Raw genomic sequence first — 27,166 nt, 5'->3', positions numbered from 1 at the left:
AATCCACTCTAATACTTGTTTATGTCATCAGGAGATGTCTGACACTTAAAGCATCTGTTCCATGCCTAAATATTCACACAGTTATTTTCTCAGTAAAGAAAAGAACCCCACAAAACTCCTACATCTGGATTTGTAAAACTATCAAAATTACTAGTGAGTTGGCATGAGGTGGCAGGGAAATTTCAGTTTTCTTTTCTATGCTATAAGTAGAAGGTAGTTCTTACCTGAAATTCAGTAAGATCATGGAATTATTTATGAGGAGAGACTCTCAAATGTCATCTAGTCCAGCTGCTCACTCACTTTCAGGTTACCTATACCTATCTCTTTGAAAGAGGCTTGTCTAATCCACCTTTAAAGTCTTCTCCTCATGAAAAGTCCAGGTACTTTGGACAAGAACCAAAGTAATCTTCCTAATCTTTCTATGCTTGCAGTTTAAAAGTTTCTCTTATATTCCTGAATTTTTCTTCCTGCAACATTCCCTTTAGATCATGTATTCCTTATTGCTATTTAAAAGAATTTTTTGTTCTTCTTCTAACTTTTTCTTTTCTAGTTGGTTCATTTCTTTCTTAAATGGCAGTGCACAGACTGGAGATACTACTCCAAATAAAGATTTTTCAATGCTGAATAGAGAAACTATAACTCCACCTCCTGAAAGGCATTTGCCTGCTTACAAATCCCCTTCTATTTCCCCTCTAAAACAAAAATTACACAGTTAAGTTCCAAGTTTATTCCTTTTTAATGCCCATATTATTTTCCTGAAAAGCTGTTTGTCTTTATTTTCTATAGCTAAATTCTTCAGAGTTATAAATCTTGCCATATGGATTTAATGACAAAGTTGTCAATAACAAAATGTTAAATCTCCTGATCTTAATTCACTTCATGTTAACTACATTTTCTTATACTCTTGTAATATTTAGTGTAAGTGCATCCTCGTTTGAACAATTATTTTTCTTAAAGAAGTGATCTACGATTTATGGTCTCTACAGTGTTTTCAAAACATCATTGGAATTATGTAGTGTGTAAAGAAGTGAACATTATCTTTCATTTTAAATGATAGATAAAGAGCTAACAAAACCACTACAAGCCAAGAACATTGCCATCTCCCTAAAAAACCCCAAATATCCAAACCTGTAAAATATTTTCACAAGCCTTTCTTAAAATACATTTTTAAACAATAGCTTAACAATAATGAAAAGAAGTAATTGAGATTTAAAACTGGGAGAAAGAGCCTGACCCTCTTCTTTGACTTACTAAAGACACTGAGGACTAATGTAATGTGACTGCAATGTACTCCCAGTGTCAACAAAATATTCTTCCACTTTTTGATATAGAAAGAATGTTTCCTTAGAAAGGCCAAAACCTTTTGCAGGATTTCCAGCATAAGTGATGGATTCCTTGCCCAGAGTCTATAATTATTTCATCCTTCTGCAGAATTTTAATCTTAGGTGTCTCTGTGAGTGTCTGTGAGTTAGCAATGATAGTTAATGAATTGTGTTACATTGCTTTAAATAAAAAGAAATGTATGGGGTCTCAGAATCCTCAGAATAGAACATGCTTCATTACTCTTTTCCTTCTACTGTCTAGATTTCTACTGGGTCCATTTGACAGTGGAATTTTAATTATCTGTGGATATATAGACATTTAGATTGGGATTTTTAAAGAGCCCTGAGGGAAGGCTTTAGGTGCCTTGAAAATGGCAGTCTTTCCATGAGAAATCTAATATTTATCCTTATAAGGTCTGTAACAGGTATTCAATATGCTTTTCTGAAATGTGTTTACCCATTTTGGAGAAAAACTTTTCTAAACGTTTGGATTTCTTCCCCCCCTGTATATTTGCTGAATATCATCCTTTACAGATTTTATGTTCTTTCATCACTGGTTATCATGTAGGCTGGAAAGGTAATCAGAGTTATTTGTAAGGCTTTCCACTCTTTTTTATTATTATTATTTTAAATAGTAAGATGTGTTGTAGGGAAAATCAGTATCTTGAAAACTGAGAAAATCCTTAAGTCTCAAGTTAATCCTTAAGTCTTCATCTTTCCTTGCTTTGCATCTAAAGCACAAGAAGCAAGCTACATAATTTGACTAAATATGAGTATTTTGTCATGGGTATTTTGACTATGGTGGGAAATTGACATGATTATGTCTTTACATCGATATTTATTTACTAGTGTAAATAAGTATCAAGAGTATAGTAAAAAATAATTGCTATAAGTTAGACTGAATGGCACGTGAACAGTTAGGTGAAGGAGAAGGAAAGTATAGTAGGGAAAAACCTAGTACCTGCAAACATATACAATCTCACTTATTTGTTGAGTATCAGGATCCTTGTGGCTTAAATTTTTCTCCTGTCAAGTATCATTCATCCTGAGAAGTTCCTCTTGGCTGCAGCTACCTAGTTCACAATAAAAATTCCTCTGTCAGGGAACAAGAAGCCTGATCCAAAGTCCGTGGTGCCACTGAATTTTGGATTATTTTGAAAGATCATGGTTCACGTATAGTAGTGAAAAAATAAAAATCCTGATGTTAAATTATAAACCTGAATCAGGCTCAGTGAAGCAACTTTGATGTGGGGCTGGTGAGTTAACTAATAGACAAGAAGCCTCTCTTGCTTGTTGGAAAATCTTAAACTGCATGGATTTTCCACATGATTAACTTTCCCTTAAAAGAGAGCTACTGAGATCTAGCTAAGCAAGTATGCTTCAGAATACTAATGTCACTCACTGTGTAAGGCAGGTATTGCTGCATACAGCCATGAGGGGAAAATGACCTAAATACCACATACACCAGCTGTATTGTAAAGGATGAAGTTTTTGGAAGCAAATACAGTCAAAATTATAGTGGTACATTTTGGCCGCTACAGGGACAGCTTGCAAAACTTCATTATATTGAAGTGAATTTCCAATACTTGAAATATTTTAGGTCCTGCCTATGGTCTCATGATATGTGAAGTTAGAAATACATCACTGGTTCTTCTGTGGAAAGCTCCGGTGTATGAAGGCAAAAGCCCTATTACTGGGTATTTAGTGGACTATAAAGAAGTAGATGCAGAAGACTGGATCACTGCTAATGAGAAACCTACTTCAAAGCGCTATCTTAAGGTAACATTTTAATTAATTAATATTAATATAAATATTAATATAAAACTGAGTACTAAAAGTTCTTATTGAGTACATAAAGGATATATATTTGAACAAAAAAGATATGTATTTGAACTTTGGCTTCTGCTAACATCTTCATATAAGTAAACAAAATAACTTCAATTGTTTTTTAAATTGGCTTTGCCCTTTATCTTGTTTAAGGTCACTGATTTACATGAGGGCCATACCTATGTTTTTAAAGTTCGTGCAGTGAATGATGCTGGGGCAGGCAAGTCATCTGAGATATCTGAACCAGTGCTTGTTGAGGAACGGCCAGGTAAAATGAACTGTTGAATCTCCTCTGCTTCTAAAATACTATAATACTTGGAATTGAGTTTAATCAATCTAATTTGATATTGTATCACATACAAGTATTTCAAGAACTAAGAAGCTCTTAGCCTTAAAACTTAAAGAAAAAATCATGTAGATACAGATATAGTGAAAAGAATTTGTTCTTTACTGTAGGAGTTATTTGATAATCAGGTATTTTGGTTTTTATTCAAACAAGGTGCAACTTGGTGTGACAACACATTTTTTAAAGCTCCAAAAATGATAATAAAATTGATTTATTTAAACTTTTTGTGTGTTCTCATATTCAGTTATATCTTATTGATTTTTTTCTCTATAAGCATTTATTAGTATTAACATTCCTTTCCTGCGTGTAGAGTAAGAAACTTACTAGCATGTGTTGCCGAGTCAGCATATGACATAAACCTGCTCTAAGACCTGCTAATAAAATCAGTATCTTTTAGGATAAAATAGGTGTGGGCTTTATTAATTTATGATTTGCACCTTGAAAGAAAAATGCAGCCTTGACATTTGAGTTGATTCCTATTTTGCAGGAACAAAAGAAATATATTCAGGTGTGGATGATGAGGGTAATATTTACCTGGCTTTTGAGTGCAAAGAAGCTACAGATGCATCTCATTTTGCATGGGGTAAATCTTATGAGGAGATTGATGATTCTCATAAGTTTAAGATTGAAACAGAAGGAAATCAGTAAGTCATGCCAGTCTACCAAAATATTAGAAATTTTTCATGTTAAAATTCTTGACTTGGGATACTGAACTAATTATATTCTTCTTCATTAATGATTTTAGTTCTAAACTGTACTTCAAAAATCCTGATAAATCAGATGTGGGAACTTACTCTATCTCAGTTAGTGACACAGATGGGGTTTCGTCCAGCTTCGTTATGGATGATGAAGGTAAGATCCTTATAATTTCAAGTCTTTCTTCATTGTATTGCCTCAAGTGCACTGAAAATTGCCCAAGAAAAAAAGAACCCTCCAACTCTCACATTATTTTCTATACATTAAGAAAAAACAAAAAAGAACACACTGCAGTCTTTGTGTGATTACTTATTTTTCTGATTATCATAATAATGAAAGCTGAGGTAACTTCAGGCAATATTTTCTAGATAAAGATAAAAAACATGGCAAATTAGAATTGTTTTCTTTATGCTGGGATTATAACGATGTTTGCAATTATACCTTACACTTTCAGTTATGCTTGAGGCTCTAGATGCAGTATCTCATAATCATGATGCAGGAAATTAGTGAGAAAAAGGATGATGCTTTAAAAAGATCTAAATACATTGGGTCAAATTATCATATGGCGTACATTTATGTTAGTTTTGCTATATTTCATTCTAGCTATTTTGTTTCATTGGCATTGCAATTAATTTGCTTTAGTCTGACTTTGCTCTATCATTGAGAAATGCTGACAAAAAAAGCAAAGAGGAGAGTTTATTTTACGCAAAATAAAAATTACTTTGGTGTTTCCCAGTCCTCAGCTGTAATTGCTATGCCCAGTTCCTCAAGTATTGAAATCCCTCTGCTTCTCAGCCTACCAAGTCATTTAAGGAGATGAGACTAAGTGGGAGTCTGATAGAAGGCCGGACTTTTATCACAGTGAGAAACATGTCAAACCACCCTTTCCAAGTAGGTGTTGAGAAGAAATCCATGTTCAGATTAAAAAAAAAAAAAAGGGTTCTCCAGGACATGGAAGGTTTATGAGGACTCTTAGTCAATAGTTATGACCAATATGTGCTTTTTAATTTTCCATTGCATTTAATCATGAGAATTTCCATTTGACTAAGTTTTGAAGCATCACTCTGAAATCACACTGTAGGTCTTGTCACCATCAGATCTACCTTTGAAGATTTTTTTTTGTATAAGAGCACTGAAGGTGTTTCCCACCCCATACTTAGCCTATGTCTTACCTGATCATATGTCACTCAAAATTACAATTTTATTTGTATTGGATCCCTGCACAAGTATCAGATTTTGCGTCTTAGCACTGAAAACCATTATTTCACTGCCCATTTACTCTCTCAACAGCTATAAATTCTGCAATTTTGCAAAATCCTCTATCATGTCATAAATCGATGCTAATTTTCTCTGTCTTTACATTATCTGTAAATATGGAATTGGCAGTAATGTTCATTTTCCAAATCTTTATTCGTAATGACTATGATAAATAGGATTAGTATGAAAACTTAAAAAACTGAATTCTAGACTCTCCAACAGCCCTTGTGAGGATCAAGTGCATTCACTAGAACTTTCTGTATTGTTTTCAGACTAACCTGCGCTTGATCTTGTTTTCTGACACAGTAAAACAACAGTTTTAGGAATAGTGTGAGAAAGGAAGTCAGCAGATAAAGGAACCTTGTACACTGCTTAGAAGCTATTGTTTCCCATCTTTCTTTTGTATTGTTGTTTTCAAAGTTTAAAATAGATTTTGGGCTTTGTTTAGATTCCCTTGCATAAGAGAGTATACACTAAAATGCGTGCAATAGGAGCATTTGCCAAATCCATGTATCAGAATATAAATATTTTATGAAGCATTGTGTATTCATATACAAGCTTTAAGGAAATAACTTTGCTGATGCTTATACTTTCGTTGACACTCATTTGCTGTCTGTATTTTTTCAGAATAAATTAAAACATGGACATTTTTCTTATTTTCAGAGCTTGAACGTTTGATGGCATTAAGCTATGAAATAAAGAATCCAAGTAAGTTAAAGATCTGAATTTACTGGATATTTCTAGAAGGAATATAATTACATACTAATGACTGGAGTCCCAAAAAGATTCTTCCTGAGACAATGGCAACTTCATTTTTCATGGCAGCTTCATTTACCGTGGAACACCTAGCTTCCTTATCTTTTAGTTTGTTTAGAAGAATATTAGTTGACATCAATAAAATCATTGTTCCTAAATGTCTTTGAACTTTAACTTTGACAGTAGATTACAGATTGTTACTAGGATTACCAAATCCTTACACAATATACATACAGTAAGTAAATTCTCTTCTCCCTTTGAGAAATTAATTAAAAAATCAGCCAAAGGCTGCATTAGAGGACTCTTCCCTGCTTAAAATTTATTCTGTATCCAGAAATCCATAAATAATAAGGATTTGCTAACATTTTACTATGATATCCCTATTTCTCACAAGGTTTCATACACTATTGACTTTTGATTCTTTTCTTTTTGTAGCAATACCACTGAAATCAGAATTAGCTTATGAGGTTCTTGATAAAGGAGAAGTTCGTTTCTGGATTCAAGCTGAAAGCTTATCTCCAGATTCTACTTTCAGATTTGTTATTAATGATAAAGAAGTCGAAAATAGTGATGTAAGTACATATTGAGTACTAACATAAGTCATTTTATTTAATAAACCTGCAGGTTTCTATTGTTATCATAGAATCATAGAGTCATTTAAGCTGGAAAAGACCTTTAAAATCATGGGTTCCAACAGTTAACATAGGACTGCCAAGTCCACCACTAAACCATGTCCCTAAGTGCCTCATCTGCTTGTCTTTTAAATACCTCCAGTGATGTTGACTCAACCACTTCCCTGGGCAGCCTGGTCCAGTGCTTGACAACCCTTTCAGTAAAGAAATTTTTCCTAATAGCCAATCTAAACTTCCTTGGCACAGCTTGAAGCCATTTCTTCTCGTCCTATTGCTTGTTACTTGGGAAAAGATACTGATTCCCACCTGGCTGCAACCTCCTTCAGGCAGTTGTAGGGAGCACTATGGTCCCCCCGAGCCTCTATTCCTCCAGGCTAAACCACCTCACCTCCTTCAGCTGCTTCTCATCAGACTTGTGCTCCCAACCCTTCACCAGCTCCGTTGCCCTTCTCTGGACACACTCCAGCACCTCAATGTCTTTCTTGCAGTGAGGGGCCCAGAACTGGGTGCAGGATTTGAGATGTGGCCTCACCAGTGCAGGGTACAATCACTGCCCTGGTCCTGCTAGCCACACTATTGCTGATAAAGGCCAGGATGCCCATTGGCCCTCTTGACCTCCTGGGCATATGCTGATGGCTCATGCTCAACCTGCTGTTGACCAGCATCCCCAGGTCCTTTCCCACTGGGCCAATTTCCAGCAACTCCTCCCCAAACCTGTTGTGCTACCTGCCGTTGTTTTGACCCAAGGGCAGGACTTGGCATTTGGCCTTGTAGAACCTCACACAGCTGGTTTCGAGCCATCTATTCAACTGGTCAAGATCCCTCTGCAGAATCTTCCTGCCCTCCAGCAGATCAACATTCCCACCCAGCTCGATACTTTCCTCTAGATCATTGATAAAGATATTAAATAGGATTGGCCCCACTGCTGAGCCCAGGAGAACATCACTTGTGATATCCACCAACTGGATTTAATTCACGACCACTCTGGCCCTGGCCATCTAGCCAGGAACCAGTGCACACATCCAAGCTGTGAGCAACCAGTTTCATCAGGAGAATGCTGCGGGAAACAGTGTCAAAGGCTTTACTTAATTCCAGGTAGACAACATCCACAGCCCTTCCTCATCCACTAAGTGGCTCACCTTGTCGCTGAAGGTTATCAGGTCAGTAGCAGGACCTGCCTGTCACAAGCTCATGCTGGCTGGGCCTCACCCCCTGGCTGTCCTGTGAATGATGCTTAGTGTCTCTCAAGATGTATCCGCTTCTTAATATCCCCTGGCACTGAGGTCAGGCTGACAGACCTGTAGTTCTCCAGATCCTATAGTACCTTAATGTCATGTTATTAAGGTGTGATAATACCTGAAAGGAAGGCCAATCTTTAACTCAAATCTTTTTTGCAGTACAGAATTCCTGTTTCAGTGTGAGCCTATTTATACCGGAAAAAGAGTTGGACTCTCTCTATCCATTTTCGGTAACTAGATGATCAACAGCCAAACAGAAGGAGAATTTACACACAGACCGGTGTTAAGCACAAATATTTTAGAAAAATGGCTTAAGGAAAAGGCTGCTTCAAGTACAGTTTTGGATTCTGTCCAACAAGACGTTGTTCTCTGAGGCTCATATTACTAGTTTTACATATAATGTGGAAGGCACTTGACAATGCAGCAACGTTCACAGACTTTAAATTTTTATACAGTATCACTTTCTATTTTGTTTTTAAAATTTTGGCTTAGAAACTGGGCATTGAACAGCTACATAGAAATGAAAGGGTAGGCCACCAGCTTCCTGCATTTTTATAGCTCTAGGAAGACCTCTCATATAAAGGGGCATAAAAAAGCTCTCATATTGGGCTGAGAAGAAAGCAAGGTCATGCCTTTGCAGGGGAAGAGTATTGTTCATCTACAGGCCATAAGCACAGCACTGGAAATACGTTTTCCTGTGAAGAACTAATCTCCAGTGCAGCTGTTTGAAAGATTCAGTTTATTCCTGAGAATGTAAATCCTGGTTTGGGTCAGAGAAGTTTTATCAGCATTTTTATACCATAGAAAAGCAAAGAGCATTTACTTTAATTACATATTGACAAGTGGAAGAAGTAGTATTTCTGAGTAAAATACTTCTCTTTTTTTCTTGCTTTAAGAAGTAATAAACCATAGAACTGAAAACCTGAATAATCATGCCTAAGATGTATTGAATTGAAAATACTCTGTCTTGGCAATGTTCATGGAAAAGAATGAGCTATTTTTAGTTCGCATATGTTTTGGAAGTGTTGACATCAGAGAAAGTCTTGAAATGAAGCTGCATTATTTCACCTCTTTAATTAGTAACCCACAGGTGACATTTATGTTTGGAGACAGATGATACTTTTGTGGAAAGTCACATAAAAGCCTAATATTTATGATGCCCATAAAATCATTGAACTTCATCTTGCTGCATAATGGCAATTGTTAGAAGCCTAATTGCACTCTAAAACCTGTCTGGAGACTGGGCTACAGTCACTGAACATGTTCAATAGACCATTATGCTGGTGAATTGTGGCCTGATTCTTGACATTGGCTGAAGCGATAAATTTTTCCTGCTAGGTCCTAACAGGGAGTGTTTTTTATAAGATTTCAAAATAAGCTGAAAATGGAATGAACTGAGCCCCATTTACTTAGTTTTTATTTTGATATTTTAATGTTTCATTTAATAAAAGTAGGAAATATTTAAAAAGTGTGATAATGAATCAGATTAAAACATATGTCTTGCTTTATTTTTTTAACTTTTCTGCTTCTGGCAAAATTTAATTAACGTTCTCCCTGGGAACTCATGAAGTAAATGCCAGTGTGGTCCTTCACCTCTCTGGGCAAGAGACTGTAAGCAAGAATTTGACTTTTGCACATTGAAATTTGGACTTTTTGATAGTTTGGGTAGGTTTATTAATGCTCTTTTTAACCTTCCTCACCTATCACTGTAACTCTTACAGATGAACTCTTACATAAGTAGATTTTCTACTTAATTTCCCAATTGATTTAATCTTGTCTTGTTCTTTGACATTGTATCTTTCTTTTCACTATGTATGGTAAATTGTGTATCCAAATTAATATGCATATCCCTTAAAAAATTATTATCCTGGTCAATCTGTTGGCTGACTGCTTTGTTAATTACATATCTTTTCTTTTTCTTCATTCTTCTGTTACCTGGCTAAGACTTAAAAGATTTATAGATTTGAAAATGCCAGTACTGAATGGTAAATTTCTTGACTATGTCTGCACTGCTCTTCCAGATGTGTAACCCATACAACAGTGAGTCTATTTTTGAGGCTGGGCAAGACATGTCCCTTAAAGCTAAAGCAGATATATCTGTGGCGTCATTCCTACTACTTTTGGATCTTAGGGGCCTTAGATGTTCTTTAATTTCAGTAAGATCCTAGAGAATTTAATAAGTGGCATTTTTACTAGCTTTTTTTACGTTTCTTCTTTCGTCTCATCCCCTAAACTTTATCTATCTGTTACTTTAGAATCATTTTTTACTTTTGGAGACCAATAAACAGGTTTATCAAAACATTCTGTTTATAAGCCATTATGTCTCCTTTTAACAGTATGTATAATACACTTGAAAGTAACAGGTTTTTTAGTAATTCACTGAATAAAAGAGGATATCAGTAAAACATGGTTGTATCTAAAACAGAACCTGCAAATTCAAAACACATATTTTGCAAAGATTGTCCAATATTTGCCCACAATTTTCTGTTTCCATGATGATGCTTGCCAATAATTAATCTTTCTGGAATATTTAATAGAAAGCAAACACATAAAGGATACAAACACTGAAAAGCATATTTAACTTTGAATTCAAGTCAATATTTGGTGTTTTGTGTATTCTGCAAACACTTAAATGGGTAACTATATGTTCTGACAGAGTTATACCTCTCTTTTGCTGGACTTGGCAGATCCTTTTTGGTTCCCAGAAGCTCTGTTGGGTTTGCACAAGTTACTTTTCTCATGGTCTTTTGCTTTAGGGTTCTTTGAAAATTACACCTAGCATTAAATGAGAAAATCATTATACCCTTCCTAGATTAACTATCCTTACTAAGAAAATGAGATCCACTACTGACGACTACGTATGTCTCAGATATTTAGTAGGGATGACTTTTTGGATTTGGTGTGATAGATTTATTTGAAGATCCATATTTGTCTCGAGAAACATAATATTTCCAGTTGTTTCTGGACTCTGCTAGGAATTGCGCTTCTGCCTAGAAAACCCCCTTGCTGAACTGGAAGCTGTAATGCAGCTAAAAGTGGGCTGGTAGGTTCTTCTTCAAATACGCCCAGTGCCACAAACTATTGTTTTCAAATACAAACCATCTGTATTATGATGACTCGAGGATTCCAAATGCAGCTGCACACCGCGGTTTCTGTCATCACTGGGATCTTGTTGTACAACAGTAAATAAAATCACGGTCCTCTTTCCTTATTTTACAATTAAAAGGACATGAAAATGGTTGACTGTGGAGGCAGGAATATAAATAATAATTTATTCAATAGGAATAATAAGTAATTTACACTATACTAAGGAACTTATTTCTTTATTTCAGAGGCATAAAATAAATTGTGACCGTTCAAATGGCATTATAGAAATGGTGATGGAAAAATTTACAATTGACAATGAAGGTACCTACACAGTACAGATTCAGGACGGAAAGGCCAAAAACCAGTCTTCATTAGTTCTCATTGGAGATGGTATGTTCATTGAAACATTGAAACTTTGATGAAGAAATGAACTTCAATTATTCTTTGAGTAATTTTGTGACTAACTCATTTTTCATTCACCTCTTCTAAAATTTAGCTTTCAAGGGAGTATTGGCTGAGTCTGAGCTCCAACGAAAGGAATTTCTCAGAAAACAAGGTAAGACAGAGCAGATTGGTGACTTTAGGCGCAGTTTACAGCTAACAATTTATCCCTGGCACTAAGTACTAAGTGCTTACAGTTTCCATTCTTTATTAGAAGATGAGTAGAAGATTTTAGGAGACACCTGAACCCTTGGTGGTTCTTATTTTCCAACATTGTCAATCTGTGACAGAACCTTCACTAAGTAGAGAAAAATTGAGAGTTCTCACAAAAGGTTATCTTTGCTCAATATTCATGAGAAATGTGCCTAATGTAGGCTCTGATCCAACAGAACATTTAATTGCATTTAGTTTTAAGCATACAAGTTGTCTGTTCAATATAATTGACAGAAGAGTAGACAGCCAAGACAAGTGGTGCCAGACAAGGAAGATTAAAAGCTTGACCCTATAGTTTCTATCCAGGCAAAATTCCAGGAACTAAATGTATATTTGTTGCATAGTTGCTATACAGCTGTAGCGTTTGTTATATACTCGTTATCTATATTGCTTGCAGCTGAATGAAGAAATTACTATTGGATACCTAATTCAGTATTCTATCCCTGTGAAATCCTTAAAAAATCGAGCTTGAGCTCTAGTTTGTAATTTTCACTTGGCACATGGCTTTCAGGATGAAACTAACAATAAAAATTAAAAATATTTTCCTAAATAGCTTAGGTAAGAATCTGTACAAAAGTAATGTAATTCTATTTTTTTGTTTAAGGTTGTTTAGAACTGATTGAAGAAAAAAATTACACCACTTACAGCATAAACTGACAAAATCTTTCAATTCTCAATGATTTAAGTGAAAGTCTTGAACTTTGCTACTTTCCAGGTTTGGGTATTGGAATTATGGGCCCTGATCTTGCTGACACAAAGACATATATATTTACTGAGATAAGTAAACACAATAATTTTTAAAAGGCTACGTATGTCAGCAAGTTTTCATCAGGATATTTTTCTTTGTAGAATTGGAACCTTAGTGGGGAAACAGAGTATTTTCTGTTCTGCTTGTAATATTTAATAGATTTTTAAACTTTACATTATTTGGGGAAAACAGTGTCCGTCATGGGTTTGTTGCTTTTACATTAAATACATTATTTGTACATTTGTTTGTAGCTACTTTGTTTCTTTCCTCTGCTTAGTTGGCAATTTGGCACAAAGGTATTCAGTAAACTGATTTCTCTCACTAACCATTTTACATTTTGGAATACTACGTGATTCATACCGAGACAAGACTCAGGTTTCTAACCTGTCATGTAGACACTGGGTCAGTATGATAAAAACTTGCAGGATTTTCCTTCTAGTGCATGGGTAGTCCAGGAGTTCCCTCTTGCTCTGGTGTAAGGATGTTGTAATTGTCATCCTTTTTCTTTCTTTCAGTGGATCTTTCTGATATTCTTCGTTCTACAACTTTGCTTTAAGATTTTTTTGTTTCTTAGGTCCTCACTTCTCAGAGTTTTTGCATTGGAAGGTTACAGAGGAATGTGAAGTTTTACTTTCTTGTAAGGTAAGGAAATATATTTTTAGAAATTGTTGGTGAAAAATTGAGGTAGGAAAATTTGAAGAAGGATTTAGATACCTTTAAAATCAGAAGTTTCATATGAAAACTCTTTTTTATTATTTAGAAAATTTTAATATGGGCATTTCTGACTTACTATTCTTCAGCAGTAGGGTTAATGAAAACAAACAAAAAAATAGGACATTTCTAAATGTATTATTAGGTGGTCCAATTCTTTATAAAAATTGTGAGCCATAAGAATAATTTACACAAAATATACATGCCTTAAGGGTCCTTCTTCTTCCTCAAAAAATAGCTACAAAAAGCCGGAGTTTCTTCTTTACCATTTTCTGATTTCTCTAACAAAGTGTCTGTTGTTTAATCAGCTGTAATCAAATGTGCAGCAAAGAATTCTAGAGTTAATGTTATAAAACACGATTTTAAAATTATTTTTGGCTAATGACTTTTGAATTTTAGGTAATGATAATGTGTATTGATTTCAGTGTAACTTCTGCTATTAACATCTTTATATGCCTTTCTGAACAGATAAATTTTCATTTGTTTTGCTCTTCTAGAGTGACTAATTAGAGGTCTGAATAACTAAGTAAATTGAATTCAAAAGGCATCAAACTCTTCTTTCTCTTTTCCTGTAATGTGGACTCTTTTGTATTAATTTTCTCTTCTTTTGAATAACTTTTGGCTTATAATTAAACTATCTTGAATGATTCATTATGAGCAATTTACATGCACATTTGTGGGATTTTTTCCTTTTTTTTTTTTGTTTTTTTGCTGCTCATTAACTAAGAGACCCTTAACCTCAAGTTATTCCCAGCAGAACTGACCTGGTGCTGAAGCTGCCATTCCATGTGCTCCCATGTTAGGGCTCAACACTCATTAGCTAACACAGTACCTTTGCTGGTTCTGAACTGCATTGCTGAGTACTTTATAATCTCTACATGCACGTGCCTCAGGCATGAACTCTGCTTATCCTTTCATTCACACTGGGAATTAAATGTTGCTGAACCAGTTATGCTAGTGTTAATTCTCTACAAATTAATCTGAAATTATCCCTCTTTCATTGGCTCTTGAGCCCATTTATAGCAATGAAGATGTGAAAGGCTGAGCATCTGATTATTTGCTTTTCACCAGTGTGCTTTTTGTTCACAAGGTCAGAACATTTTATGTAAATGAAATCTAGGATGTGGGCTGCTTGCACACTCATCATTTTAACTATGCTATTGACCTTATAATGTTTGTTACTGTTAGTATGTGACTGGCCATTAGGTTCACATGGTACTGTTGTTTATGGCTGTTTAACTTATATTTGTACATAGGAAGAGTTTGAAAAACAAAGCCTGGATTTGTCCTTCAAACTCCAGGTACCTGACAAACAAGTCAGAAGTGTGGCCACTCTGATCTATTTCTTTGGTAATAAAAACAATCAAGGAATTACAGACCATATCGTAACACTTGACCCAGGTCTCTTCCAGGCTATTTTTAGTGCTCCTCTGAAAATCAAGGGAGTTTTTACCTCTTCTAAGAGCCTGGGATAATGCGAAGGAAGTATCTGTAAGAGAGGGCATTTTACCTTGACTTTCTTAAAGGCCGTAGCAGGACATAGGGAAGCTAGGAAACCACATCAACTGGAAGCTTTTCTAGGGCAGAGGACTGACTGTATGGTCCAGGCCCATAACAGTAATGATGGACAAATATGGATTGTGCTATAAAAGAGTATATCAAATGTTACCTCACATATCCCTTATTTTCTGTGTGATTGGACCTGACTGACTTTTGATTGACTTAGTATTTAGTTCTAAATTAGCTGGGATTGATGACCATGTTCTTGATATTGTAGCCCCTCAATGCCAGTGGAACATGGTTGCACATTTGAAAGATAATTTGATGGTGTTTGCTTTTTGCTTTTTGTTTTGTGTTTATTTTTCTTCATATGCCAGCAAATACTGTCATTTTTCTTTGAGTAATTCTAAATTTCAGAACATTCAGAAGCTACTTGCTCTTGCATAACTTTGGCCCTTATTTGTATTGTGTCTGTTAAAAGCACGATTCTTGGTATATGGCTAAACAGTGAAAAAAGTAACATTTCACAGTAAATGTCAACATGAAATAACTTCAGCACTGCAAATTGCATGTGTCTGAAACTCAGTCTATTTATTGTCAGATTGAGTGCTAACAGTCTTTGATGAAAAATTGTTGAAAAGCATTAAAGGCTTGTTCCTTCGGGCTTTGCTCAAATAAAATTGCCACTCATGTCATAGGACTACAGGAACAGCCACTTTGTAGTTACTGGTAAATGTAAAATGCTTCTCACTTTTCTCTAGCAAGTCATTGCTTAGGGCCAGGCAGTGATCTCAAATACTGTCAGAGATCCATAGCAACCACACTGGTTATTAAGCAACAATAGATATGATTAATTTGAGCATGTTTCATAGAGATGTCTAGGAAACAGTATAGAAGACACTCCTATCTGTCATCTCTACAGAGAGCTTTCATAGAACTGTTCATCTATGGAATGACTTCTCTAATGTAAAAGGGTTAGAAATTGGCTCATGCTTTTTCCTCCAAGCAAGCCACTTGAAAACTATTGCAGATCTGTATTAAGTTCCAGGCTTCCCTCTAGCCATTTGTTCAGTCTTTTGCTTTTTCTTTAAGGAGCCTTTTTAAAGCAACTGCCTGGGGACTAAGAAATATCTTGCCAGCGCTGTCCTTCTACCAAAGCCACACTGACTGAAATTCAGGCTACACATGAAAATACCATTGCATTTTTATGACTTTTAGAAGGGTGTGGGGATAGTGATGTCAAATAAACCATAGTGTTTTGGAAAGTGAGTGGAAAAAATATATATATTGCCAGGGTTGCTAAAAAGAGCTGCACTTTTATCTTCTTTGAATTCAGTTTGAGGTAATTTATCCAACAATATTTTAAGTGTATACAATACACAATCTTTATATCAAAATTAGAACAATGTTTCAGGTACAGCTGTACTCTATTTATGCATTGTTTTCATGAGCTGCTGCTACTACAGCAAAATTCATGCTTTCAAACAACTGCTCTGCATATGCCCTACATTGTTAAACCCCTTTTTGCTGGGAGAGACTGCAATTTCTAGGATTCCTCAGATCTTTGTATGCCCCATGGGAGTCAATGTAGAAGGTTAAATAAAAAAGGATTTTTGGTGCAGCTCACAATTTTGAAGTCTTGGATGCTTTCAGAATAGTAATTTCAGTTGCTTTCTGCAGCTTAGCCATGAGAGACATTGCTTAGGTAGCTAGGATAAATCTCCAAATTGGCTGAAGACTAAGATGGGACCTAAGTTCTGTGTTACAACTCTCTGGAGTCACAAGGCAAACACAAAAAGATAAAGGAGAGTTCAGAAGCTCTAATTTCAAAGATACTTCTTCTCACAGCTATCTGTAGACAAACTGCAAGCACAGAGCTAGGGTGCAAAACCAGTTAAGTGAAGAGATTGCCAGGATTTTCTTTAAGGATTTTACAGGGCTCTGAAATTGTAACCTGTATACTGTGCTGCAAAGAAATACTGTAGGACTAAGATTTGCTTAGTAGGACTTGGTTGAAATTGGTTTTTACTTAACTTTGTTTGACATGTGTTATAAAAAAAATGGTTTTGTGTGTTGAAAGTACCTATGTTACTTCCCACAGTTCAATACCTTTCCTCAGGACATAGCCTTATAAAAGGCTTATGTGCCTTTTCTGTTGTACAGGTTGCAAATACAAAGAAGGAGACTGATTTCAAGTGGTATAAGGATGGTTCTGGGGTTGAGGTTGAGGAGCTGCCTGATCTGCAGAAGGGAGAGTGTCACCTCAGTATTCCCAAGGTACTGTATCACCTGCCAATTACAAATTACAGCTTCTGCTGACACACTATAGATTTTCCAGACAAAGCAGTAAACCAGCTGTCATGATTTCTTTGAACAGTTGTAAGAAAAAACATATTTTTTGCCCTTCAATTAGCTAATTAGCTGGTGAATAACTATTGCTAACAAAGAGTATCTGGTTTTGTTATCAGCTCAGAGTTCATGCTTAAGTTGCTTCAGAGTCCTTGGGTGAACTCTATCTCATTTTTTCTTACTACTCCTTAGTTTTTCAATTTGTTCAAGCATCTCATTTTTGACAGTGTTTCAGTTTTATTGCTTAAAATGAATAAGTTTGAAGTTTATGGCTCCTTAAGATTTATCTTTATGCAAACAGGATAACCCATCTTCTATCTGAAACCTTAACTTATATAGTAGCTGCCTTTGTGAATTGACAAAACCTCCCAGACAGAGATTTTCTACTTTCAGTAATGTGCATTCCATCTAATTTTTTTATTTATTAGCTTCATATTCTTCTAATTTCCTTCCTTAATTTCTCTTGAAAGAAGATACTGACTTACCAGTGGCTTAATTTCTGTTGAGGAGAGTTTTTTTGGGAGGGTGGTTTCTGCTTGTCTTGGATTACTCTTGTTGCTTGTCATTCAATTATATGATACTTGTGCTATGGTTTATGTGCTTGTGGATTTGTGGAAGTCTAAGTATTAAGTCATCTCCAATCCATATATAACTGTATATTTTCCTTCAGGTTTTAAAAGAAATTAAAATAAAATCACAAAAAAACCCCAACCCTACTGACTTTAATGCAATATCACTGTGATAGATTTCAGAATGTAAACTCTCCAAGGGTAATGAATTAATTATTTACTTAGCATAGATACAATTTGACTACAGTTGCTGCTTGAATGAAAGCAGCATGAAGGAGCTGATATTGCAGGATATAGATTTGGTGTTATGCTTTACATAATTAAAAAAATAATTTTGGTTGAAGGAAAATTGCATTTCTAAAGTTTGTGTAGGTTGAAGTTATGCCCTGTTACATCTTACTACAGTGCTTGTAATTTCTACTGACCAAGATAAATCATGTCTTTTTGGAACAAGACAAAAAACCTTATGGTGTCTAGATGAAATTGAACTGAAATCAGAATAGGTTTTAGGCTTAAGAACTAAATGCATTTCCATAAAAATAGCATGAAAAAATCATTTATATTTTCCATCGCCACTCTGGTAAAATTATTTATCCAGAAGACAGTACAATGTATGTTGTTTTATTTAGAAAATCATGCAGGGGTTGAGCAAATCCAGTACTATCTAGTACTATCAAGTTTGTCAGTAAACATCTTGTGTTTTCCTTGTAGCTGTCTCGCAAAGATGAAGGAGTTTATAAGGCAACACTATCAGATGATAGAGGTCATGATGTATCTTCTCTTGAATTATCAGGAAAAGGTAACATTCCATTTTACTGTAATGGAATACTGATCTCCGCATGTTGTCCAGAGATGTCAAAGGTCTATCCTTGTAAATGGCAAATTAGCATATATTTTGGTGTTCTTTGCATTTCATTTCTCTTATGTTGTAGAGACCTGAACTGCAGATCAGCAGTTTAGGACGGGTGACACTGGGCATTGTGATTAATCTCTAGCACTTTGACAGGCAAGAGATCAAGTATATTTCTAATGAGACAGACACTCCATTTTATGTGAGATTGCTCTCTCTCAGGTTTGTTAAGCTTTAATAGCTACAAAAAACCCTAAAGCAATTAAGTGCTATGTTGATGTGGGACCCTCAGTGGGGACTGGGATTTTGATTCTAAATCATAATACTGTTTTGTGGCTTAGTGACAGCTGGCATCTCAGCCCCACACAGCCACTTGCTCACTCTCCCTGAGATGGGGGAAGAGAGTTGAATGGGAAAAAGTGAGAAAACTCCTGGGTTGAGCTAAAGACTGCTTAATAAGTAGACCAAAAGCTGTATATACAGGCAAAGCAAAACAAGGCATTCACTCACTGTTTCCCATGGGCAGGCAGGTGTTCAGCTGTCTCCAGTAAAGCCAGGCTCCATCACATATAACAGTGACTTGGGAAGACAAAAACCATCACTCCAAATGTTCCTTACTTTCACCTTTTCCCCTCAGATTTATATACTGGGTATGATGTCATACGGTATGAAATGTCCTTTGAGTCATTTAGGGTCAACTCTCTTGGCTGTTTTGCCTCCTGACTTCTTGTGCACCTCCAGCCTCCCCTTGGTGATGCAGTCTGAAGAGAAGAAATAAGAGACTTCCACATTGTACAAGCAGTGCTCAACAATAGCTAAAACCTCCCTGTGTTATCAACACTAGTTTAGTCACAAATCCAAAACACAGAACCAGAAAGCTGCTATGAAAAAAATAACTCTATCCCAGCCAAAACCAGTGCAATTTCTGTCCCTTACTCCATACTCTTTATGTCGTGCTCAGGTCCCACACTTTGCAATATGTTCTCATCAATCACCTCCTCCCTTCCTGTCCTTTGATATATACACAAATAGCATTCCCTTAGTCTATGGATTTGTGTAGGTGTATCCTGACCACTGGAATAAGCAAAAAATACAGTAGGTCTCCATCCTATGGTCAGGGGTCCAGCTTCCAGGGACTATTCTTCAGGTATGGCAGACTGTTGGGCTTGAAATGTACAGTGAAATGCCCATTTAGAGAATTCACTGTATCTAATTCTGTGGGTCCAGGAGGCTTTGAAAATGTCATCCAGCAACACATAAAAACTGCACTATAATACCAAACAATGGGTTCCTAAATGGTGGAGTTAGCCTTGAAACATAAAGGATAAAAAGAGAAGTTTAGCAGGAGCAGGGAAAACTGCATATTCTATGGGGCAGGTTACTTTAAGTTCAGTATGCACTAAAATACACCCATGATAGCCATTTAGAATAGGTTTCATATGATATCAGACATGACAGTGAGATACTGTAATTCTATTTCTAATTATTTTTTTTTTCTGTAAAAACTGTCAGTTTTCTTTGACCCTGAGACTAGCTCAGTTGGTTAAAGTGCAGTGCTAATAATGCCAAGGTGGTGGGTTTGATCCCTGTAGGGGCCATTCACTAAGGACTTGGACTTGATGATTCTTGTATGTTCCTGACAACTCAGAATATTCTGAGTCCATAACAAACACTGATCTGTTGCCAACATGAATGAATTTTACTTAACTTTGGTGAAGAGAGCTTCCCTGGGCTTATTTGCCTAGGTCCTGCCAACTAGGCCAAAGTGAATCTTGATTAATCCCACCCGCATGTAGATATTTGACCCAAATAATGAGTATTTTTGGCAGGCTTGTAATAGAAGGAGAAAGACATGTTAAAAAATTAACCCAGTTTACCAAAGATCTTAGCTTTCCTTTTCAGCAGATGGAGGAAGTACCTGTAATAAGAGGAAAAATGAGTATCTGGCTGTTCTTAAGATGTGGTTTATTGCAGAAGACTGCATTATCAATTGATAATCTCCCAGGCATATTTATTTTGCATAAATTCTGCCCATTGTTCTCTCAGAAAAAAACCCCACCCTCATTTAGACAGTGTGGTTAGCATAACCCTACCATCTCAGACAGTGAAATGTAAGGTATATATAAGATACAATTCATTTCCTTCTAGCAAGGCGTCAGCAGAAGCGTACTGGAGATTGCAAAGAGTTATGGGACTGAATCATGACTTATTTCAGCAGACAAAAATGTGCATATACAGATCAATACAGAAAAAAATACATAAGTAGTATTTTCTGAACTTCACTCATTTCTCTGTCTTCCATATTCATAAAAATTCACCAGCATTGAATAAGAATCCTTCAGTCTTGACTATGCATTATTTAGACTATGGTGCTTCTTTTTCTTTCTATCTTACATGGTGTCACCAAATATGATTCTTCTGCTATGAAAGGGTTCCTCACTCTTGCGCCCTTGTCTCTGGGGTTCTCTCCTGCTACAAACCCATCAGCTCTGTGATATTTCAAAGCTTGATATGATACCTGCTTTATTTCACTTGCTGTTAAAAGACTTTTGTCAAATGCCATCCTACAGGGAGAAGGTGAAACTGTTCTCACCAAGAATGAGATAATTTCTTTTTCACCTGCTCTCTCCTTTGAATGTGAACTATTCAGTTTTAATGACTTTTTTCTTTTTGCTGGCCTAAGGGAGAGAGACAAAGGTTTGGCAGCAGACAGCTGTCTCCACAAAAGGCCGAGATACTGAGTGACACAGCAGAGAATTCATATGCTGTACACAGAGAGTTTCCAATTTGTCCTGTACACCTGTTGCAATTTTAATGGTTTTCTTTGCTTAAGGATATGAAGATTTCCCATATTGCTTTAATTAAACTGAGCGTAACAAAGCTATATACTGATTGAATTTTGATGGTACATTTTCTTCCTTTTTCTTCTTTCTCTCTGCAGTTTATGACGATATAATTCTGGCATTGAGTGGAGTGAGTGGTAAGTAAATGCTGTCTTGAATATTCATGTAGTGGTTTTTTATTTTGAAGTCATGTGAGGGTGAGACAGAGAATTTTTATTTTAAGTGGGAAATCTCTGAGAGTCCTGATGCTTACATTATTATGGATGTTATTAAGTTTCTGAACAAGCAGTTGACCTTGCTAATTGACACTATTAAAAGGGAACAAAGTATTATTCCACCTGGTTTGTTTGGTTTAGAGACAGCGAAAATGTTGCAGCAATAATTTTCTTCCTGCTTCCCATTAGTAAGTGAATATATTCTCTTGATATAGAGAATGAGGTTCTGGATCTGTTCCCAGTGAGAAGCTGTTCTTTCCACTGAAAGAACAGGGTTTGCGCAAGAATAAAATTTTTATGTAACTAGAATCACTACAATACTCTTTCATGGCAATTGTATGCCTAGATCATTATTTCACAATGGATCTTGCCAGTCATAATGCTTGTATATGAAAATAAAGTCATAAACTGATACTGAACTTTCATCTGATATAAATCAGCAGATGTTCCATGAGAGGTATGACAATTGTCTCTATGATAGTTGAGAATCATGACACAGGTCTTGAATTTTCTTATGTCCAGACAGTAAAAATAATCCATTCCTCTATTTCCTGTTCATTCCACTATCTCTCCTATTTGATCCACATATACTCTATTTCATATAGGTAAGTCAGCTTCTCCACTAAAGGTTCTTTGCACTGAGGAAGGAATAAGGCTCCAGTGTTTCTTGAAATACTACAATGAAGAAATGAAAGTCACCTGGTGCCACAGGTAGATGAGAATATTTTTTTCAATTTTACTTGAGAAAAATATGGTGTCTTTACAATTTAGTATTTATTATTCTGGGACATTCATTTAACAACTGGACCACATTAATGAATTTCTCTTTGCAGAACAATATATTCTCTTTTAACATAGAAAGTACATAAGGTAAAAGAAATATTATAAGGCTCTATCAGGAGGGCTGTAACACACAGAAAAAAAGGAATCTATAGTATTGTGTTCTCTCATTCCACACAGACTGTTTGTCTTCCATTGTAGTATCTGGTTGATTAAAAGATAGCAAAATATTTGGGCATAGTTTCCTATTCAGGGCTGCCTTTTTCTAAAGTGGATAAAACTCCCCCCAGTTCTAGGTGAATATCAAGGATCTGCTCTCACAGTTTAATAAAAGCCTGTGTTAAGAACAGAATTCTTTTTTTTCCAAACTGATACAGTCTTAAGTAACCCAAAATATTTTAATTTTGATACTTCTCTTTGAAAAGATATTCAATGGGGCACAGAATACCTTGAGAATAACCCTCAGAGCTGAGAATATGGCCAAAAAAGAGCTTTAAAGTTCCTAACAGTTTTCCACTCTCTTGTTACATTAATCTTTGACTTTGGAGACAGTCAAATCATCTGTGTATCTACAGCTAAATATTTGTTCAAATGCTTTGTTATGTCAAGCCCTCGCTTGTTTGAAACTGCAGGTAATATTTGAAAGGATTTTAAAACTCTTCCAGTGGTTTCAACTTCCACATTTCTTGATGGCTTGCAAAGATGACACACAATGACCTGGTCTGACTTAGACAGGAATATCAATATGTTGTCCAAAATTTGCAATGCTTTTTATGAAGACAGAAACATGAACAAAGTGTTAATTATCATCATGTTCAGGGAGCTCAAGAACACTTCTGCAAGGTTGTGTAACTGTATTTATATCTCAAGCATTCTATTTATAAAGTTCTTCTTCTTTCATGATAGTAATACCAGCATGATGGCAAGGAAAAGGAAAAAAAAATTGCCTCTGCCTTTTATGCTTGAGTTTTAAAAGTGGCAGTCTATTCCACCATCCATTCCATAGAAGTATAAAACTGAAGAATGCTACATGGCTAATATGGAAATATCAGTGTCCACACTGATATGTATTTATATTTACATTTACATTTATATTTACATTTACATTTACATTTACATTTACATTTACATTTACATTTACATATGTATTTTCTTTTACTTTTACATACAGGACCCCCTAAATATTTCAGATTTTATAATGTCTTACACTTTGATTGTCTAGAAGATCATTGAACACAGATTATTCATGAATAAGATTTCTATTCTTATATTAATATAATGACTATAATCAGAGCTTTAAAGTCAAAACAGAGACCAAAACCAACCAACCAATGCACCAATCTCTCCAAAATTCCCTGATCCTTTAAATGGGGTTATAGCACATTTTTTTTCCTGGAAAAATTGAAAGGCTACACAACCCATGGTTTTTTTTTTGGTTTGTTGTTTTGTTTTTTTTTTTTCTTTTAACCAGGTAAATTTCTAGCTAGCATTGAATTATCCACTGTCTTGCATAGCATGAAGTACAATACAAGTCCTAGAGCTAGTACTCATCATCCACTCAAGCCACAGTGGGAAACATTATATGTAATATTTTCTAATATAAAGCAGTTTCTATTCAGAAATCTAATTTGGTAGGCTGAACACAATGAAGTTGCCCTAAAGAAAGGGAAATGGTAAAAATACCTTTTCCGTATCAAAATAACTCTAGCTATGGAGTCAAATCAGCTCGGTCTGGGCGAATAAAATGAGTGATCAAGAAAAAGCTAAAACTGACTTCATTTATTAAAATTCCAGCTAAGGATGCTTGGGGAGGAAGAATGAAAAGAAGTATTTCCTTAGTTAATGAGTGAAAGAGGAAAATTCTCTTTGAGCCATTGAAAGTGATCTGGTTTACATAGTCTGATTAAATAGCTTCTTCTATTTCCTCTCTTCAGGACAGACAAAACCGCCTGATCTGAATCCGCAGAGCATTTTTTTTGTTCTTAACCAGGAAGTGATGATAAGTCAAGCTAATGCCATTGTTTTTTAAAGAGTTTTTATTGCTTATCTGCAGTTAAGAAGTGTTGTTTTCTTGTTTTTTAAAAAACAAAAGCGTATTTTAACTTGATGCAAAAATAATTTTATAAAAATCTTTTGTTAATTGATTTTTGAAGTTAATGAAAGACAAAATATATCCTTCCTTCATCAAAAAAAGATGCTTATTATTTACAATCCATATGTATTTTATTTTTCTGTGTATGAAGTGTACAGAACTCTAAACACTTTCACACAGAGCTGTGTATGTGCATAAAGATGTAAGCATAGCTCTGTGTGAGGAGAGAAGGAGAAAGAGAAAAGGGTGAACAAATGGAGCTTTGAAATGAAAACTCAAGCTAATATTTTTAAAGTGTTTTCAAAGTGTTTCATACTCCCCATCAGGAAGCAAAGACTATTCTGAGAAAATGAGCCCATTAGTTGCAATCTATTTACAGCTTAGGAATACTATGTTATCATTTGTGACTTTTTATAGATAATTTCCTATGGACAATATACAGGAAAAGAATGTTCAAACTCATCTCTATTCATCTTTTTTTCAGGGAATCTAAGATTTCTTCTGGTGAAAAGATGAAGATTGGAGGTGGAGAGGATGTTGCCTGGTTGCAGATAAGAGAACCCACTGAAAAGGATAAGGGGAATTACACCTTTGAAATCTTTGGTAGCAAGGAATCCTACAAACGTACACTTGATCTGTCTGGGCAAGGTATATTTCTAAGATCAGATTTATATTGTGCCTTTTCATAGACTATGCAGATTTTACTGGAAATAGAGGAATTATAGTAAAAACAGAAGTCTTTGATCAGAACCAGTTATAGTTCAGTTTTATAACTGTTATCATCTTTTTAGTCTTGTATCTGTTTTCAGCACAGGTTTCAGGAGTCTGGTTTCTCTTTGTGCTACTGTGTGACCCTGTATGGGTTTTAAAAGAGCTGTAACATGGGTATGTGTTTAAATGTTTGTATTGAGCCCCAAGTGCAAGTCATGTTCATGGAAAATAACCCTCTCAATTGTTTTGTTACAGCTTTTGATGATGCATATGCAGAGTTCCAGCGACTCAAGTAAGTGCTGCATCTTTTGTGTTTTAATGCCATAACAACAGTGCCTTTGATTACACAAAATATTTTATTATTAATTTCATCAATAACACTATACATTTCTCTTCCTTTTTCAACAACTTTAGGGCAGCTGCTTTTGCTGAGAAAAGTAAGTTTATTTCACATTTTATCATAGGTGTTTAATAATGTGATCTAGTGTTCTTTTTAAAGCATCCATCATGATATGCTGCCATAATTTACTGAGTTCTGTGGCTGCAGAAATACTCTCTTAGAACAAAATATCACAATAACAATAGTAATTTGTGGATTTAATTGTCTTTAATTGCTATGGAAACCCACTAAACACTTGATATATTTTGCAAGCCTCCACTGTACCTTGTGTCTGCAGAGATTTGGTGAAGTGTGAATTGTGTGTTAAACAAGGAGGTGTTGAGACTGAAAGCTGCTGAGGATACCGACTCTATCCATTAAGATTGCTTACTGCTGTGTGTTGTGCACTGCTTGCTGAGACCCAGACTATGGGGAAGCTCATTAGTGTTAGGGATTGTAGGAGTACTGGAAATGATATCTATTCCCTGGTGATGACATGATGCTTCTGCCCACAAAGACAGTGGCAGAACAAATTTTCCTTAGTTTTTAGATACCACCAGGATGCTAAAAATGCCCTCCTTACTTTGCTCTGGGCCCAAAGCACAAACTGTCAAGCTCAGCAGTAGCTTCAGGGTTGTTATGTGTATCAGTTTAGAATGCTGTGGCACAATCTCTGCAAAAAAAAAACTAAGGGGACTATATAACACATTAAAACCCTCCCAAAATATCACAAAAAATGTATTGTTTTTTTAAAGTTAAAAAAATCCCAAAAAACCAAAACTGTGAGTCATGACACAAAGTTGTAAAATCATTAAGAAATGAGTAATTTTGAAGTCTAAACTTTACACAGTCACCATATTTTTCTTTAACTCCTAGATCGTGGTAAAGTCATTGGTGGTTTGCCTGATGTCGTTACTATAATGGATGGAAAGGTAAGGACAGCTTTTTGTCATGCTGAGCAGTTTACTTTGATATCTAAAGGTGAGGGGAGGTAGATGATTTCATAGAAGCTAAAAGCAGAAGGAGGATAATTTGATTTTTAGTTCAAATCCATAATTTGATAAATTGGAACAGACCCAAGTTATCTAAATTGACTGTGGAATATATCTGTTCTCTGCTAAGTTCTTAATATTAACTTATTAAGACTTGATTAATTATTATGATTTATTATTTGCTCTTAAATGAAGTCGCTTTTGAAAGCAATAGTAATTAAAAGTTGCCCGTCTTACAAAAAGGACAGAAAGAATAAAACTCACGGCATTAGAGAGAAGGTTATTTTCCCAAAATTTTATTTTTGTGTATGCATAATTACTCTTTTAAATATTTTGTAGTAAGTCTAGTTCCTATGTGCTATTAGTTAACTTTGCCTCCTACACAATATCACTTCTTCCAGAATACTCAAAGACTTAGCTTGCCACTAGATTGTACCCAGAGTGAGTAAATCTTCCTTCAGCATTCTGACTTTGGATGCATGAATTGTGCAAGACCACTTCTATTTGTGAACATATGGTGATTTTGATCACTGAAAATTTCTTCCTGTTTTATTTTTACTCTGAATTATATGACATCTATTCCGTTATCATCAATCAAAAAAAACATTGCTC

The 27,166-nt window shown here is 35.4% G+C and overlaps 1 protein-coding gene across 4 annotated transcripts in view; it reads left to right on the top strand.

The window, feature by feature from the left end:
* The window catches only part of MYOM2 (myomesin 2), an 89,849-nt gene that overhangs the window by 47,074 nt on the left and 15,609 nt on the right, over positions 1-27,166 (top strand). For all 4 annotated transcript variants that reach the window (XM_069011479.1, XM_069011480.1, XM_069011478.1 and 1 more), the window contains 17 exons: positions 2,923-3,101; positions 3,303-3,417; positions 3,983-4,139; positions 4,241-4,347; positions 6,112-6,156; positions 6,640-6,776; positions 11,407-11,551; positions 11,658-11,717; positions 13,138-13,205; positions 16,938-17,051; positions 18,404-18,491; positions 21,484-21,522; positions 22,206-22,311; positions 24,957-25,120; positions 25,439-25,475; positions 25,598-25,620; positions 26,439-26,494. In XM_069011479.1, coding sequence (XP_068867580.1) covers positions 2,923-3,101; positions 3,303-3,417; positions 3,983-4,139; positions 4,241-4,347; positions 6,112-6,156; positions 6,640-6,776; positions 11,407-11,551; positions 11,658-11,717; positions 13,138-13,205; positions 16,938-17,051; positions 18,404-18,491; positions 21,484-21,522; positions 22,206-22,311; positions 24,957-25,120; positions 25,439-25,475; positions 25,598-25,620; positions 26,439-26,494 — 1,640 coding nt within the window. The remainder of the gene's footprint in view (positions 1-2,922; positions 3,102-3,302; positions 3,418-3,982; positions 4,140-4,240; positions 4,348-6,111; positions 6,157-6,639; positions 6,777-11,406; positions 11,552-11,657; positions 11,718-13,137; positions 13,206-16,937; positions 17,052-18,403; positions 18,492-21,483; positions 21,523-22,205; positions 22,312-24,956; positions 25,121-25,438; positions 25,476-25,597; positions 25,621-26,438; positions 26,495-27,166) is intronic.

The sequence above is a fragment of the Aphelocoma coerulescens genome, chromosome 3 (genome assembly GCF_041296385.1).
Source record: "Aphelocoma coerulescens isolate FSJ_1873_10779 chromosome 3, UR_Acoe_1.0, whole genome shotgun sequence".
NCBI lineage: Eukaryota > Metazoa > Chordata > Aves > Passeriformes > Corvidae > Aphelocoma > Aphelocoma coerulescens.
This window is presented reverse-complemented; position numbering and strand designations above follow the sequence as displayed.